A 17,686-nucleotide genomic window follows, 5' to 3' on the forward strand; every position below is an offset into this window, starting at 1 on the left:
GATTTTCAATTGAATATTTCCCTCTTGCCTCCCTTTCGATTTTCCCTAAACGCTGCCTTTCCTTACCCAACTTTTTTTTTTTTTTTCATTTCTTTCACCCTCTAAATTTTCTTTCCTCTCTTCCTCCTTTCCTTCTTTTATTCATTTCTGTCCTTTCCCTCTCTCCATCACTCTCCCCCCTGCTTCTGTTCCCCCTTACATTTCCTCTTCTCCTTACTCTATTTCTCTCATTTGTTCCTCTTGTTTTTCTTTATTTCCTTCCACGCTTCATCTTGTTTATTTGTTTACTTTCTTCATTCATAACTCTTATTTCGGCCCTCTTTTTTTTTCTTTCTGCTTCTTGTTTACGTTTCTTACTCTTCTCTTCATTCATTTTTCCACCTTTTTTCCTTCATTTCTTTTCATTTCCATTCATTCCTGCTCTCTCTCTCTCTCTCTCTCTCTCTCTCTCTCTCTCTCTCTCTCTCTCTCTCTCTCTCTCTCTCTCTCTCCATTCGTCGCCGCCACCTTCCTTTATTTCCTACTTTGTTCCTCTCGTTTATTGCTTTCTTCCATTTTTCTCTCGTTCCATCTATCCTTTCCAACTTCTTTCCTTCCTCTCTTTTATTCTTTCTTGCTATTTTCCTATTTATTCGTCCCTCTCACTTTTCTATCATTCCTATTTTATTTCTTAGATTCTTTAATTTTCTTTATATTTTTTTCCTTCCAGTTTTTTCTTCAATCTCTTCTTTCACTGCTATCTAACTTCCCTCCAGGTCTCCCTTCATTCTCTCTTCTATCTTTCCTTTCACTCTCTCTTTTGCATCCCTACTTTTCCTTAACTTTAGCCTCTTTCCCGCCCTTTTCCCTCACTCAACGAAACCACCTGAGCCAAAACTATTCGAATATTAGGTGCATGCAATTATCATCCCTATTCGTGGGGAAAAAAATGGTTTATTTCACACTCTCGGAAACTCATCGGAAGGGCAGGGTAAGTTTTAATATTAGTAACTCATTATGCATGCGTCCTGAGAACACCACCAGCGCCTCCAAGTCTGTTTTCTTAAAAGTCCGTGTTTTCTCTTAGTTTTTTTTTTTAATCGTATTTCATTTTTTTCTAAGGTCAAGTGTCTCCAGGTTTTTCTTTCCCGGTAAAATTTTCCGAGTCAAACTAATGCGGGTTTCTCTCTCTCTCTCTCTCTCTCTCTCTCTCTCTCTCTCTCTCTCTCTCTCTCTCTCTCTCTCTAAGGTAATGCGTGTGGCCTAACTCAAGCTAGTGTGGCAATAGAATAAGGAAACCAAAAACTACAGAGTGCGTTAAAGTCTCAACACACACACACACACACACACACACACACACACACACACACACACACACACACACACACACACACACACACACACATACACACACATTGTGTTAATGTCCCCCCAACCCTGTACATTTTCAGTGTAATTTTTTACATTGCCAAACTAATAAACCGTATATTATTATTATTATTATTATTTTACACACACACATACATACACACACACACACACACACACACACACACACACACACACACACACACACACACACACACACACACACACACACACACACACATGAATAATGAAAGAGACACTGAGGAAGGAGAGAAAGAAAGGAGGGCTGGGGAAAAAAAATCGAGGGGAAAGGAGAGAAAAGAGGCGGAGACGGAACAGGAGGAGGAGGAGGAGGAGGAGGAGGAGGAGGAGGAGGAGGAGGAGGAGGAGGAGGAGGAGGAGGAGCGGGGGTGCTAATGAGCTGAAGAAGAAGTCCAGGTACAATCTTATCATCAGGACGACGACGACAAGAAAGATGATGAAAACTTAAAATCCGTGATGCATTTTCTTCTCGAGCAGGACGCGGGAGGAAGGTGAGTGGGAGGCGAGGTGAAAAGGCTTAATTATCGCGCCTAGGTGAAAAGTCTGCGCTGGAAGAGGGAGCAAGAGGCGGACACTCTCTCAGAAGACAAGAGGATCAAAAGCATAGGAGAGGAATTAGTGATAGAGGATTTGAAATGTTTATGGGACGGAAATGATGATAAAGACGAGAAGGATGAGACTGGCAGGTTTGTCTGTCTTTCTCTTTCAGTCTTTGTCTACTGATCATTGGCTACCATTTTTCGTCCTCTGCGGTAAGTCTATTTTTCCTTCCTCCTTTGGCAAAACGTCGAGCAAAACACACCAACCAATACAATACCACATTTATAAAGCTGTTCACGTAATTACCCACAAACTCTCGCCATGGCACAGGGAAAAGCAATAGGTTTAATTCCGAAGAGCAGAGTGATATATTTCTCGAGATTAGGACCACATTTATCATGATTCGTCGCCAATCCTCGCAAGAGCTCATAATTCCTGAAAAAAAAAGGTAAAGTTTCCTGGAAGCCAAGGAGAATTGACTTGCCTTTGTCACATTTTTCGCTTTCATTTTTTTTTTTCCTCTTCCTCGTTTATCATTTTCTCCTGATTTCGCTCTCTTCCTCATGAATTTCTCGTTTTTTTCCTTTCATCTTGACGTTCCATAGGCTATCTTTCCGCCTATTAGCATAACTATCACCATCCCTCCCTTCTCCCTTCTTTACTCCTCCCATCCGCCTCTTTTTTTTTTTTCACCCGGTCACTTTCCCCCGTCCTTTTTAAAGCCATAATATATATTCTTTTCTCACTTCTTATGCTTTCCGCCTGCCTGCGTTTTTTCGCTTTTCCTTTGCCTCTAGTCCCACTGCACGACTCCGCTTCCATCTTTTCTTTACTTTTTCTCTCTCCTCGCTAACTTGTGGGTTTAAGTTTCCCTTGGTAATTTTGTCTTTGCCACTTTGAAATGCACATACTTCCGCTAACTTCTCCCACTCCTCCCCATTCCTTCCTTCTTCTGTCTCTGTCATTCTTCTCGTGTCTCTACCTCTCAATTTTTTTTTTTTTCATTCACTACTGTGTTCCTCTAGTTCTCCTCTTATGTCTTTCTCACTTCCATTTCTCTCTCCGTTTCCTTTTACTTTCCTTCTCGTTTCTACTTCTTTACTTTCTTGGGACTCTATTCTGTAGGTTTCATTTCTACACATGTATATTTCTTACTATTTTTCTACACTCCACAATTTAGTCAAGAATTATCTATCCACTGCTTCTCTTATTTTTTTTTCTTTTATTCATCATACGTTATTCTTTCTGTTATTCTTTCTCTCTTCCCTTCCATTCACTTTCACAGCCTACATTTTCTTCACATTCCGTCCTTCACACTACTGCTATTCATTCATTGTTCCTCTCATGGCTGTATCACACCATACTTCACGTTCATTCCTTTTTCCACTCTCCACTAGTCCCTTCCTTTGCCGCCCGTACTTTTATGACTTTTATTCCCTCATTTTTTCTTCCTACGATGGAATTACCAGCTCCCCTTAGCACCTGTACATCTCCTAGGCTCACAGTTTTCTCGCTATCAACCCCACGCACAGTCGCACACCTTTCGCCGCCAGGTAGTGAGTTACTCTGTTGCGTGACGGGAGCGACGGCGGCAGACTGTCGGTAGATATTTAGACTCAGGATCCGGTGGCTGTAATCGGATCAGCGTGTTTATGGTGGCTGTGAATGTGTGTGTGTGTGTGTGTGTGTGTGTGTGTGTGTGTGTGTGTGTGTGTGTGTGTGTGTGTGTGTGTGTGTGTGTGTTTGTGTGTGCTGGGCTTTGTTTGCTGTTTGTGTCAGAGATGGACAGGTAAAGGTTGTGAAAGGTTTGCAGATCATGGTGTGAAATTTATGGTTATCTGAGGGGAAATGGGTGTGATTTGTAGGCTTGCTTCGTTATTTGATTACTGGAAGACTACTATTTCCTCATTTCTCTCTCTCTCTCTCTCTCTCTCTCTCTCTCTCTCTCTCTCTCTCTCTCTCTCTCTCTCTCTCTCTCTCAAAAATGAGAAAAATAGTAAAGGACAATACAGTCAATACAAATACAAATTAATATTGAATACATATGAACAATTCAAATAAAAATAGATTAATAAATAAATGCAAAATAAATATAATAAAATTAGCTGAAACAAATTAAAGGGACAATCTCTCTCTCTCTCTCTCTCTCTCTCTCTCTCTCTCTCTCTCTCTCTCTCTCTCTCTCTCTCTCTCTTTCTCTCTGCACGAATATTTTATAAACTCACACATCGAATTATTAACCCGGGTAAAAGCATAAGTATCAGCTAAACTTTCATTTGCAGCAAATATTTTCCTTTTTTTTCCTTTGAATTCTGGACAAGAAAAATGTAAATTAGGGAAACGAAAACCCAGCACGCATAACATTTCTCCTTCACATTTCCAAGAGTATTCATGTAAATCCTGAAAATGGAAATTACATTCTCAAACCTCTTATTCAAATGTCATTAATCCCTCGGAATTTTTCTTTCACATGAGACTTTGCATATATAATTTCAAAACATACTAAAATTCTCTCTCTCTCTCTCTCTCTCTCTCTCTCTCTCTCTCTCTCTCTCTCTCTCTCTCTCTCTCTCTCAAGGCAGCCCAGCACATGATTGAACGGGGATTCTTAATGTAACCACAACATGCATTATCTAAACACATTTTTGCATCACGTCCTAATTCATTACACGTGACGATAAGAAGATAAAGAGGAAGAAGAAGAAGACTCAAGATTCTCAGCGTTCATCTTCCTTTGGCGTCACGTTTACAAAATCTCGTGTATGTTTTCCCGCCATGAAACGAAGGCAGTTAATATCGGCGCCGTCACCTATCCAAAGAAGGGAGGAGGGATGGATGCGTGAAGGAAGGGAAGGAAGGAAGGCAGGGAGAAGCGAGTGTATTGTGAAAAAATCTTGATAAAACCTTCTTATCTTCCCTTCTTTTAAATTTCCCGTCATCTCCATATCTCATTTTCTTTTATCATTCATATTCTTCCTTCCTTCCAATCTTTTCCTCCGCTGTTGTCTTTTCCCTGCATCATTCCCTTCTTTCTTCCTTCCTTCCTTCCTTCCTTCTTTCCTTCCTTCGCTGTTGGTTTTAATATTCAACCAATTTTCGTACTATTCAACCCTCTCATGGCTGCAAATTTTATCCACCTTCCCTCCAATTATTCTTCCTCCTTTCTTCCACCCACCCCTCCCTCCTCCAATCCTTCCCTGCCCCCCTCCATGTTTGCTTTACTTACCATACCATTTACGCACCATTTATCTCTCCTCCACCTTCACACATTACCTCCATTATCCCACTTTATCTTCCCTCTCTCTCCCTCTCTCTCTCTCTCCCTTTCCCTTTCTCATTTTGCCTCCCTTCGCCCTTACAGTCCAAACTCACCATATCCATAAGACAAAAACATATTTCCATTCAGCCAAGTGGACAATCACCGTGCCGGGCCACACACACACACACACACACACACCATATTTACATTTTCAATACGTACACAAACGGTCACACATTTCACTACGCGTTCATTCCAGTGAACCTTAAGTTGAATTAGTAAGCATTTACACGCGTGCCGTAAGTACACCTGTCTCCTCGTTAACCCAGGTAATTACGTATATAAACAAGCCAAGCCCCGTCACCTCAAGCTCTTACCTTTCCAATTAATTAACGCCTCCGCCCGCACCTCACCTCGGCGCCTCATCCCCTTCGCTCACCACTTGATTAAGAGTACTGATGCTAATACCGTTTTTCACTGTTAACGGCAGAAAATTGACGTTGGCCAGGAAGAAGGGAAGGGACAAGAGCGTAATGGGGTCTGATAAGGAAAGGTACAGGAGAGAGAGAGAGAGAGAGAGAGAGAGAGATTGTTTATGGTGTCTCTCTCTCTCTCTCTCTCTCTCTCTCTCTCTCTCTCTCTCTCTCTCTCTCTCTCTCTCTCTCTCTATTTTCATATCTCCAATATTTCCCTTTTGTTAGTATCCTCTCCCACAGCCTTCTGACGTCAGAGAAATATTTTGATCAAAAAGACACACGACAAAAAATAGAGAAGGAGGAAGGAAAACATATATAGCTTAGTCAGAAAGTTCACGAAAATAGCCACGCATGGAAAAGAATATGGACGGTGAATAAAGAACATTGCACGCTTTCATTAGCAGGATTTAAATGCAAGTGAAGGGCTGGTGAACTCTATAGCTCTGAATTTAATATATAGAATAGACACATCTCTTAATGTCTTTCATGGTCAACAATCTTTCCATCAAGTATAAGTTTCAAAAGGATTTATTTTCTTAATATAGTTTCTTGAATACGTGGATGGTTTACGAGAGACGAATGTAGAAATAAAATGGGTTAACCCCTTTAGTACCAGGACGCATTTTCATGTTTATTCTGATCAATACTTGGTGATTTTATGCAGCTTCAGAAACTTATGTTGGGATTAAAATAGCAAAGACTCTGCCCATTAATCTTTTAACCTCTATAGATCCTTCCAAATGCAAATACATTCGTCTAATCATACCCCAAAAATCGTGGTAAAAATACGTATCAGTATACTGAAGGGATTAAATATCTACCTCTACTGACACTGACTGAGAGTGAATCTAAGTCAGGGGTTCTCAACCTTTTTAATCTTATGTACCCCTCGAAGTCTTTCAGTATTGATCACGTACCCCTTTCCCACAATGCAGCGTCAGGAAGGGTAAGAATAAATGCATGGTTTATTGACTTAGTTTATTAAGTTTAATTTGTGATATATATGTGGAGCAGACACAATTTTTAATTGATATTAGTATGTTTCTATGAGGTAGTGTCGATAGGAACTGGTACCTCACAGGGAGACACTATATGTGACTTACATTCAATACATTTACCAAAAAGGAACTATATCAGACAATTTTCGATCATTATGGCAGTGAACTAGTGTTGCTTGCAGCTAGTTGCAACTTGTAACTAGTGATAGTGATAAATAAGTCACTGTGCGTGTAAATAACATATAAAATAATAAATCGGAACAAATATTATAGGTTTGCAAGGTTGTGTGGCAACTGCAATCCAAGAGAGCTTCCTCTCAAGTGATATAACTCCAAGAGTTTCCTTGTTAACGTTGTTAACGTATCCTGGTTCTAGTGAAGGACACATCCAGCTTAGCACATGTAGGCCACATTGTATACTATAAACAAATTTGCAGTTATTCAAAGCTGAAGTATTTTGAGAAAGCTGCCACGTACCCCTAAAATTCCTATCAAGTACCCCTGGGGATACGCGTACCCCAGGTTGAGAACCCCTGATCTAAGTAAATCAAAGCTACGTATCTCTCGGGCCAATAACGAGGCAGTAACATACATTTGCCTTTGCCAATTAAGTAATACGTGCAAGCATGATGTGTATTGACTAATCAGCATCTATGTAGCCACTGGAATGTTAATAATGACGCCACTCCTCAGGAACAACTTTGAGACGAGGCTGGATAGCTTCTCTGTTGATATTTCCTTTAAATTGATAGCCACCTTCAAAGTAATCCCTCGCTGTCCTCCTTTCCAGGCCTTGAGGTTAGATATATGTGCTCTGTGTGTGTGTGTGTGTGTGTGTGTGTGTGTGTGTGTGTGTGTGTGTGTGTGTGTGTGTGTGTGTGTGTGTGTGTGTGTGTGTGTGTGTGCGCGCGCGTCCTTGGGTTTTCAATTTACGTTTCCTGTGTGTATTGTTTCTCATGATCATTGATGGGTACAAGAGAATGTTCAGCTTGAAACGTTATTGCATTTCCAAAGTTTCGTGATTGAATTGTTTTTCTTTTTTTTTCTTTCTGTTTATTGATTTATTGATTTTTCTGCATCGTATTTGAAGTTCTTACACGAAACGAAGGAAATTTTGGTTAGAACGTGACATGAATTGAGAGAAAGTGGATCTTACCTGCCAAATGTCTTAATTAGAGGCCTCCCAGGTAAAGCATTGACATGGGGAACCGTGCTCATGCGTAATAATGGCACATCTGTGTGTGTGTGTGTGTGTGTGTGTGTGTGTGTGTGTGTGTGTGTGTGTGTGTGTGTGTGTGTGTGTGTGTGTGTGTGTGTGTGTGTGTGTGTGTGTGTGTGTGTGTGTGTGTGTGTGCGTGTGCGTGTGTGTGTGTGTGTGTGTGCCAGGTTTCACACAAATTGCCGTTAAGCCTCATATCTTCCTCCTTTTGAGACTTAGCCTTTGCACCAACCAACAATTCCAGGAAGGAGAGGAAACATCTATGGAGAAAAAACAAAATTCTAAACTATTCCAGACTAAACAACATTTTTTTGGAAGATAATGATACCAAACCACCATCTCACCTCATCAGAAACCACTCGGCCAACCGCCTTCATTACACGATATAATTTTTTTCCCTTTTCTTTCCTGCGTCCTTGGGTGAATTTTAGCAGCAAAGTCTCATCGCCGAGGAAGCTCTGCAAGGCCTTCATTCGCTTCCAGGAAATTACAAGGATGAGTGAGGACGGCCCGTCTTTTTGTGGCACGGAGGGAAGCAGAGGGAGTGACGGAAAGAGGAATGACTAGGAAGAGAGTTGAAGGGATGGAATAATGAAGGAAGGAAAAAGTGAAGGACATGTATACAAGAAAGGGTGTCAGGGAGGGAAAGGGATTGGAGGGCGGGAGGAGAAGAGAGAGGAGGGAACGGCTGGGAATGAATGGAAAAGGGATAGGCGGAGGGGATGAAAGAAGGGCTGTAGACAGCTGAGGGTAAGCTAAAGGATTGATGAATTGGAAGAGGGAGACGAGGCATGGAACTAAGGAACTGATAAAAAAAAAATAGAGCAGAGACACGCAATCACATAATATCTGACGAAAAGAGGAATGAATAGAAAGGGAATTGAAAAGACAGAGTAATGAAACAAGGAAAAATGAAGAAAACAAACAGAAAAGCCACCATGGAGGGATAGGGATTAGAGGACTGGAGAAGAGAGAGGAGGGAACGGCTGGGAATATATAGAAACTGGATTGGTGGATGGGAAGAAAGAAGGGATGTAGATAGCTGATGGTACACTAAAGAAGGACTGTTGAATGGGAAGGAGACGAGGCATGAAACTAAGGAACTGATGAAAAATAGACCTGAGACACGCAATTATTATATCTATTTATTTACTTTTTTTTTTTTTTTTTTTTTTTTTTTATGAGTGATTCGCATTAACCATTGGTCTATTCACGCTTCGGTCCTGCTAGTGATGCAATGAAAGATTTAGTTGTTGTCACAGTATTTACATGCATAACGATCCTACATGTCGCCGTATTTCCACGTGAGACTGGAGGCACTGGTTGTAACTGTATCGAGGCATAACAGCAAACATCTCGCATACCTTATGATTTTTTTTTCCCACACGCCTTGCTCTTTGTGGCGAGGGTGACGGAGTGCGGGGCGTCAATTTGCACCACCCATTATGATAACCGAAGAGTGTCAATAGTCATAAAAGTCAACCCAGGTAGCGATTATAGATACAAAGTGCCCGGCGAACCGCACACGAGTGAAAATAACCGCTAAAATATTCCTCATTCAATTCATATATATCGTGTGGTGTATGTTGGTTTTGGTTTTCTCAAATGCGGTGCAATCACACAGGCAGAGCACCAACATTGTCACATTCCATTCCCCGCCGCAAATTCCATCCACATATCTTCTCTCCACATTCCAGTGACAATACACTCGCTCCCGCCGGTCTGACCAACTCCATGTTCCGTCTGCAAACTCCATTCCACAGGAGACACGCGCCAGCCCGCTACGTACATGCACATAACACACTGCCGCGCCTTCCTTTTTTTCCATCTAAATAAAAGAGGAGACATTTAAGAGACGCGAGAGGAAAGGATCGCCGTCTTGGTACATACTTTTACCAACGGAGAAAAAAAGGGAACCGAAAATTTGCCCACTAAGTCCCTGGCCTTCCTTTGTTTACTTTACCTTCTTGTTCGAGAGGGGACAAGGGAAAGGTGTGTTGAAGAAGGGCACAGCATCCTCTGGCCCCTCTGAACTGCAGGTGTGAAGGAGAGACATGAGACCTGTGCGCACCTGTATTATTTCGCCTCCACCTTTCAACATGCTACACCCACGTTCGCCCATCCACATGCCTCTTTTGCGAAAGGCTCACACTACACCTGCACACTCCGCCGTCACCGTTCATGCTCTTCTCCTCCTCCTCGTCCTCCTCCTCCACTCCTCCTCATCCTCCTCCTTGTGTAGATGTAGGCAATATATCGGCTAAATGGAGCGCGGCCAGGCAGGAGATACATAGACACAGAGATGCAGCTGTGGCGGCGGTGGTGGTGATGGTGTGTTGATGGTAGTGGTGATGGTAGCAGGGCGGAACGAGGAGGGAGGCAAATGGCTGGCCGGTATCGTGGTAGAGGAAGATGGAGAAATGGAAAGGCGGAGGGGAGAAACGGAGGCGCTGTGTGTGAGAACAGTGAAGTGGGGCTGAAAAAGAGGGGATATCTAATAACATAGTCTGGAATGGACGGGGCTGAGAGGGGTCTGATGGAGCGGGGCAGCTGCAGGCTTGGACAGAATAGGTGCAGGAGGGAAGGCTCGCAGCGGGATGGGAGGGGAGGAAAGGTAAGCTGGCTGCAGTAAGGTCGAACGAGGCTGGATGTGGTTATAGGGGAAGAAATATATAATATACTCAAGTTAAAGAGAAACGCCAGTGAATGTTACGGTGGCGATCGTTCCTCCCCTCTCCAATACCCAATGTGAATTTAAAGGTAGAAGTTATATTGCCAATATCAACCTGATTTTTCTCTCTCTATTGCACAACATACAAAAACACGTAAACATTTTTCTTCTCTCATTTTGTGAACCCGTTACGTAACAAGGATATATAATACAACATACTTAATTGCTATAGAAAAATTTTCACGTGATCTGAGTAACTTGTATAGCAACAGCAACAGCAGCAGCAGCAGCAGTTTTTGTTGTTGTTGTTGTTGTTTTTGTGGCGGCAGCAGCAACAGTAATAGTAGTAGTAGAAAGTGGCAACAGAAGATAACGAAAGTACTGTTATTGGATGAAAGAGCAGTGGCAGAAAATAAAAAGCATCAGTAGTAGCAGAACGTAATACAAGGCCTAAGTAATAACAAAAAAGAAAACTCATAACAAAACAAGAAGAACTCTCGTGGTCCCGTCAATAAAGGATAACAACATTTCATTACGCCTGACGCATCGCCCAAACACTATTTCCACTTCCCTGGACGCCGCCATCCTCGGGGGAAAAAAATGAGAGTGGTGGGAAGATATATAAAAACTTGGGCCTACATTTTTCTTAATCATCACTCCATTAAGTCATTGCGCCCTGTGTTCCCCCGCCTGGTACCGACTGAAGCACGCCATTACAGGATCAGTAACCTTATTATCACCGTCTGTTGACTTGTGGCGTAGAAAAAAATCTTGTTTACGTGTAATCCCACGGTGCAGTAAACTGTTCTCTAATCCCCTGAGGCTGTTCATAATCATCCTGGATTTCGTACAGTATATTACGTTGAAGAATCCTTGGCATTAATTATCCGGATTAGTGTTTTTTTGTCTTCAGGATTATGTCAAAAGTCGACATTTTTATTTTTTCCTCAAGCCATCATCCTTTCTTTTCTCATATTCTTTATGCAATTACTTTTTTTTCTAATTAATTCCGTTAATCATTCTCTGTAGATTGCTTTTCTACAGTTTTGTACAGGTTAAGGGATTCAAGGGTAAAGGCAGAGGAGAATAATATATCACGGAAAAATGCCTATAACCCCTATTAACTCCTATTAACCTCTATTAACCCCTATTAACCCTTATTAACCCCTATTAACCCCTTCAATACCATGACGAGTTTTCATGTTCATTCTGCTTACTATTTGGTGCTTTTGTACAGCTTCAGAAACTTAAATAGTGAAGACTCTAGCCATTAATTTTCTTACCTCCACAGATCTTTTCCAATGTCAATAAAATCGTCTCATCACACCCAAAACTCAAGATAACATGCATCCCAGTACTAAATGAATTAATTCAAGCGTGACATTTTCGTGAATCTATTAAATCTACAAGAAATAATAACTTCAAGAGAGAACTTGGGAAAATGACAATAATGAACCAGGAATTCTTCAATATTTCTATTAAATTATTGTGCGGCATAATTTCATATCAATATTTCCAACACAATTCTCTCTTTTCCTTTCTCTGTCATCTTTTTTTTTTTTTCTTATTCTATCTTCCTAATTAACCTTCGTCAATTTACATAAATTTTCTTGGCTTATTATTTCCTCCACCTCCGTAATTCCTCAGAGGGCAAGGCAGGATTATGAGATGAGGGTTCATATATTTATTTTCTCCACACAGATCATCTCTTCCTTTTCCTTCATTCCCATTATATCCATGTCTTTTTCTTACCTTCGTCGTATGTTCGCTCATATTTCATCTCCGCTACACTTTCAATCGACCAACTTTATTTTTTTCTGCTTTCTTAGTATCATTCCTTGTTTCCCTTTTTCTATTTAATATTTCGTTCAGATTTTCGTCCAAGCACGTTCTCTCTTATTTCATTAATACAGATATGTTATAGAGGTATTTCTAACATGATGGGTGACATAAATAATATCCCTTGGGTTGTTAATCAGGATATGATAAGTTGCTGGTAAATAGGTAGGTAGATGATTGGAATAGCCTCTGTAATTACGTTTGTGTCGAGTCAGAGCGGATATATTATGGAGTGAATATATATATATATATATATATATATATATATATATATATATATATATATATATATATATATATATATATATATATATATATATATATATATATATATATATATATATATATATATATATATATATATATATATATATATATATATATATATATATATATATATATATATATATATATATATATATATATATATATATATATATATATATATATATATATATATATATATATATATATATATATATATATATATATATATATATATATATATATATATATATATATATATATATATATATATATATATATATATATATATATATATATATATATATATATATATATATATATATATATATATATATATATATATACATATATATATATATATATATATATATATATATATATATATATATATATATATATATATATATATATACATACACATATATATATATATATATATATATATATATATATATATATATATATATATATATATATATATATATATATATATATATATATATATATATATATATATATATATATATATATATATATATATATATATATACATATATATATATATATATATATATATATACATATATATATATATATATATATATATATATATATATATATATATATATATATATATATATATATATATATATATATATATATATATATATATATATATATATATATATATATATATATATATATATATATATATATATATATATATATATATATATATATATATATATATATATATATATATATATATATATATATATATATATATATATATATATATATATATATATATATATATATATATATATATATATATATATATATATATATATATATATATATATATATATATATATATATATATATATATATATATATATATATATATATATATATATATATATATATATATATATATATATATATATATATATATATATATATATATATATATATATATATATATATATATATATATATATATATATATATATATATATATATATATATATATATATATATATATATATATATATATATATATATATATATATATATATATATATATATATATATATATATATATATATATATATATATATATATATATATATATATATATATATATATATATATATATATATATATATATATATATATATATATATATATATATATATATATATATATATATATATATATATATATATATATATATATATATATATATATATATATATATATATATATATATATATATATATATATATATATATATATATATATATATATATATATATATATATATATATATATATATATATATATATATATATATATATATATATATATATATATATATATATATATATATATATATATATATATATATATATATATATATATATATATATATATATATATATATATATATATATATATATATATATATATATATATATATATATATATATATATATATATATATATATATATATATATATATATATATATATATATATATATATATATATATATATATATATATATATATATATATATATATATATATATATATATATATATATATATATATATATATATATATATATATATATATATATATATATATATATATATATATATATATATATATATATATATATATATATATATATATATATATATATATATATATATATATATATATATATATATATATATATATATATATATATATATATATATATATATATATATATATATATATATATATATATATATATATATATATATATATATATATATATATATATATATATATATATATATATATATATATATATATATATATATATATATATATATATATATATATATATATATATATATATATATATATATATATATATATATATATATATATATATATATATATATATATATATATATATATATATATATATATATATATATATATATATATATATATATATATATATATATATATATATATATATATATATATATATATATATATATATATATATATATATATATATATATATATATATATATATATATATATATATATATATATATATATATATATATATATATATATATATATATATATATATATATATATATATATATATATATATATATATATACGTAGGAATATCTGGTGGTGATGACACAGGCATTATCTAAACTTAATTCTCTCTAACGTTTTCACGATTATCTTCTTCAGTTGTAGAGACGTTAGGGAAATTAAGTTCTGCTATATTCTGTTTCATCACCATCACAACTCCGCTTCACCTATTCTATACAATAAGTAAATATGTTTTATACAAGAACTGTCTCCTGTACACCTGGCTTTCAACGATATCCTTTGCGTTCTTTCTTTACTATATTCTCGCTACCCTGTCCCTGTAACATTATGTTCTTGTTTTATTCATCTAACACTTTAATTTCTTTCTTCTTCGTTAGGTTTAACTTTTTTTTTATTCTTTTTTTAGTATATACCGACACTTTCCCGTATTCGTAAAACGTTCCTTTATATTTCATCCTGATTTCACACTTTCATTCCTTCCTTCCATTCAAACTCATGCCGACATTCTTCCTCTAATTAGTCCTTCCACTTCTCGCCTTTCCCCTGCGCGACTACAACAGGTTTTCATTCTCCCCAATTACCCTTTCTTTCTCTCTCTTACGGTTCTCAAACTTCATCTCATATCGCACCTCAAGTTCAAAGAATTCGGTGAAAAATTTAAATGCCTGACGCTTCTTCCTTTATAGTTTGTGCAATAAACGGCGAAATATTTCCGTTCTATATTTTTTTCCATTACTTATCTTTTTTCAGTGGACGGTTATATAAAACTTGTCCCATTATCCTTCTTAACTAAACAGCAACGAGAAATCTCTCTCTCTCTCTCTCTCTCTCTCTCTCTCTCTCTCTCTCTCTCTCTCTCTCTCTCTCTCTCTCTCTCTTTCTCTCTCGCAGGTGACGTTGAGAGTAAACTTCCTTCTCCACGTTAATCTCACTTAGGTACACTGAGAGAGACAAATAGTTCCTCCATCTGTGTCTCTCCCTCCCTTAGGTGCTGTGAAGAGACGCATTCCCCTTTCACTCACTCATGTTCTCTCCCTTGCACAGGTGACGTGGCTGAGGAAGAGGGACGCGCATGTTCTCACAGTAGGGCTCTTCTCCTACACTTCCGACCAACGCTTCACACCCTTGCACTCTGAAGGATCCCCTGACTGGGTCCTCAAGATCACCAGTCCGCAGAAGAGGGACTCCGGGATCTATGAGTGCCAGGTATCCACGGAGCCCAAGATCTCACGCGCCTTCAACCTCAGCGTAGTTGGTGAGTTCTTGCAGCTTGAAATTTCCTTCGTACCCAAGTTCTTGTTCTCACGCGTTTCTCCGCCTTTTTTCGATTACTTTCGGCAGGTTTTGGTGGAAGTCAGTCAGGCTTTCAAGGGTGTTTTCATGCTTCTACTCAGTGTTTGATAAGCATTCCTAACTTTCAATGGGGATATTAGCTATGAGAGGCCGGCTATTCATCTACGTAGCCTTTGAGAATACTAGTAATGAGAGGAGGTAGTGTTTCAAAGTACAGTTTTTAGTCTTTTAACGCTCTATAGCGCATTTAATGTTTGTCTGTCTGTTTTTAGGTGACCAAAACATCTACCTCTCCCCACCACATCCTGAAAATAGTCTTTGGGTACCTTCTCGACTGGATATTTTGGCCTTTTCCTAACAGTTTCCTGCTTTACATGTCTTATACCGAACCATCTAAAGAGGAATTAGTTAGACTGCGAGCCGCTGGAAGGGACGCGTCAATACTTACTTCACGGCTTTAATCTGGCCAGACTATAGAGGTCTCTGTCTCTCATTCAGCCACTGGAGTTTCGGCATCAAAGCAACAACAAGGTCGGCAACAACATTCACCTCTTTGGCGTCGACCTTTAGCGAAGTGAGGAGAGAAGACTTCGACATTCATCTTAACTTACTTCCATGGAGTCACCTGTCATGCGAACCTCCATTCATTCTCTACTTCAGTAACGCATAGAGAGAACCTTCAAACACACAGACGTAACAGTGCATGAAGGCGTAGCAAACCTTCCTCAACAGTGACCCATTTCCTTAACCATTTTGTCAACACTGAACCAAAACACATCAAGCTCCACTGCCGGACAAAAAATCAAGAAAAAACAAGGGTGGCAATACAGCAGGATGGGTTAACAAATACCTCGCACACAGTCTCCCATTTTTACACCGCTATTTAGTCTCCAGTGAACCAACACAACAAGTTTCATTACGGAATATAAACGGGAATTAGTGCAAGAGGGATTAACACACACATAAAAGAGGAGTTGCTGGAAAGGCTAATTCCAACCGTAGCAGTACAGGACCGGCCCCTGATATCCCTCGCTCTAATACCCCTCCTCTCTCCTCCGCTAATTTGGAAGGGTGGAAATAGATGAGAGACCGGCAAAAAAAGCATACACATACAAGACTTGCCACGTTGCCATAGTTACAAGGAACCTGGCCGTAAGCGGAATAAATTTCAACTCGAAACCAGATAACGGGGGACGAATTTGTATGAGAGAGAGAGAGAGAGAGAGAGAGAGAGAGAGAGAGAGAGAGAGAGAGAGAGAGAGAGAGAGAGAGAGAGAGAGAGAGAGAGAGAGAGAGAGAGAGAGAGAGAGAGAGAGAGAGAGAGAGAGAGAGAGAAGGTGACTGCAATTTAAAACATGTCCCTGTTGGGTTTGGGACGATCTAGCAGAGTGGTTGCTGAGTGCTTAGTGTTCTCCGTGACCTGGTCAAATTCTCCCAACGACACCGAGTTTCCACAGTTATTTCAAAGAAAAATTCTCCGTAGGGTCTAGGAACGGCCTGGCATGATTGTTCGTGAGTGTGCGGGGCGTTCTCCGCGACCTATTTCGAATCCCATCTGCGGCATCGAGTTCCCGAAGTTAGCGCCTATTACCTCCTGTCCG

The 17,686-nt window shown here is 36.5% G+C and overlaps 1 protein-coding gene across 3 annotated transcripts in view; it reads left to right on the forward strand.

The window, feature by feature from the left end:
• Positions 1-17,686, forward strand: part of LOC123506607 (zwei Ig domain protein zig-8-like) — a 251,098-nt gene that overhangs the window by 203,724 nt on the left and 29,688 nt on the right. For all 3 annotated transcript variants that reach the window (XM_045258853.1, XM_045258852.1, XM_045258854.1), the window contains one exon: positions 15,837-16,047. In XM_045258853.1, coding sequence (XP_045114788.1) covers positions 15,837-16,047 — 211 coding nt within the window. The remainder of the gene's footprint in view (positions 1-15,836; positions 16,048-17,686) is intronic.

The sequence above is a fragment of the Portunus trituberculatus genome, chromosome 20 (assembly GCF_017591435.1).
Source record: "Portunus trituberculatus isolate SZX2019 chromosome 20, ASM1759143v1, whole genome shotgun sequence".
NCBI classification, from domain to species: domain Eukaryota; kingdom Metazoa; phylum Arthropoda; class Malacostraca; order Decapoda; family Portunidae; genus Portunus; species Portunus trituberculatus.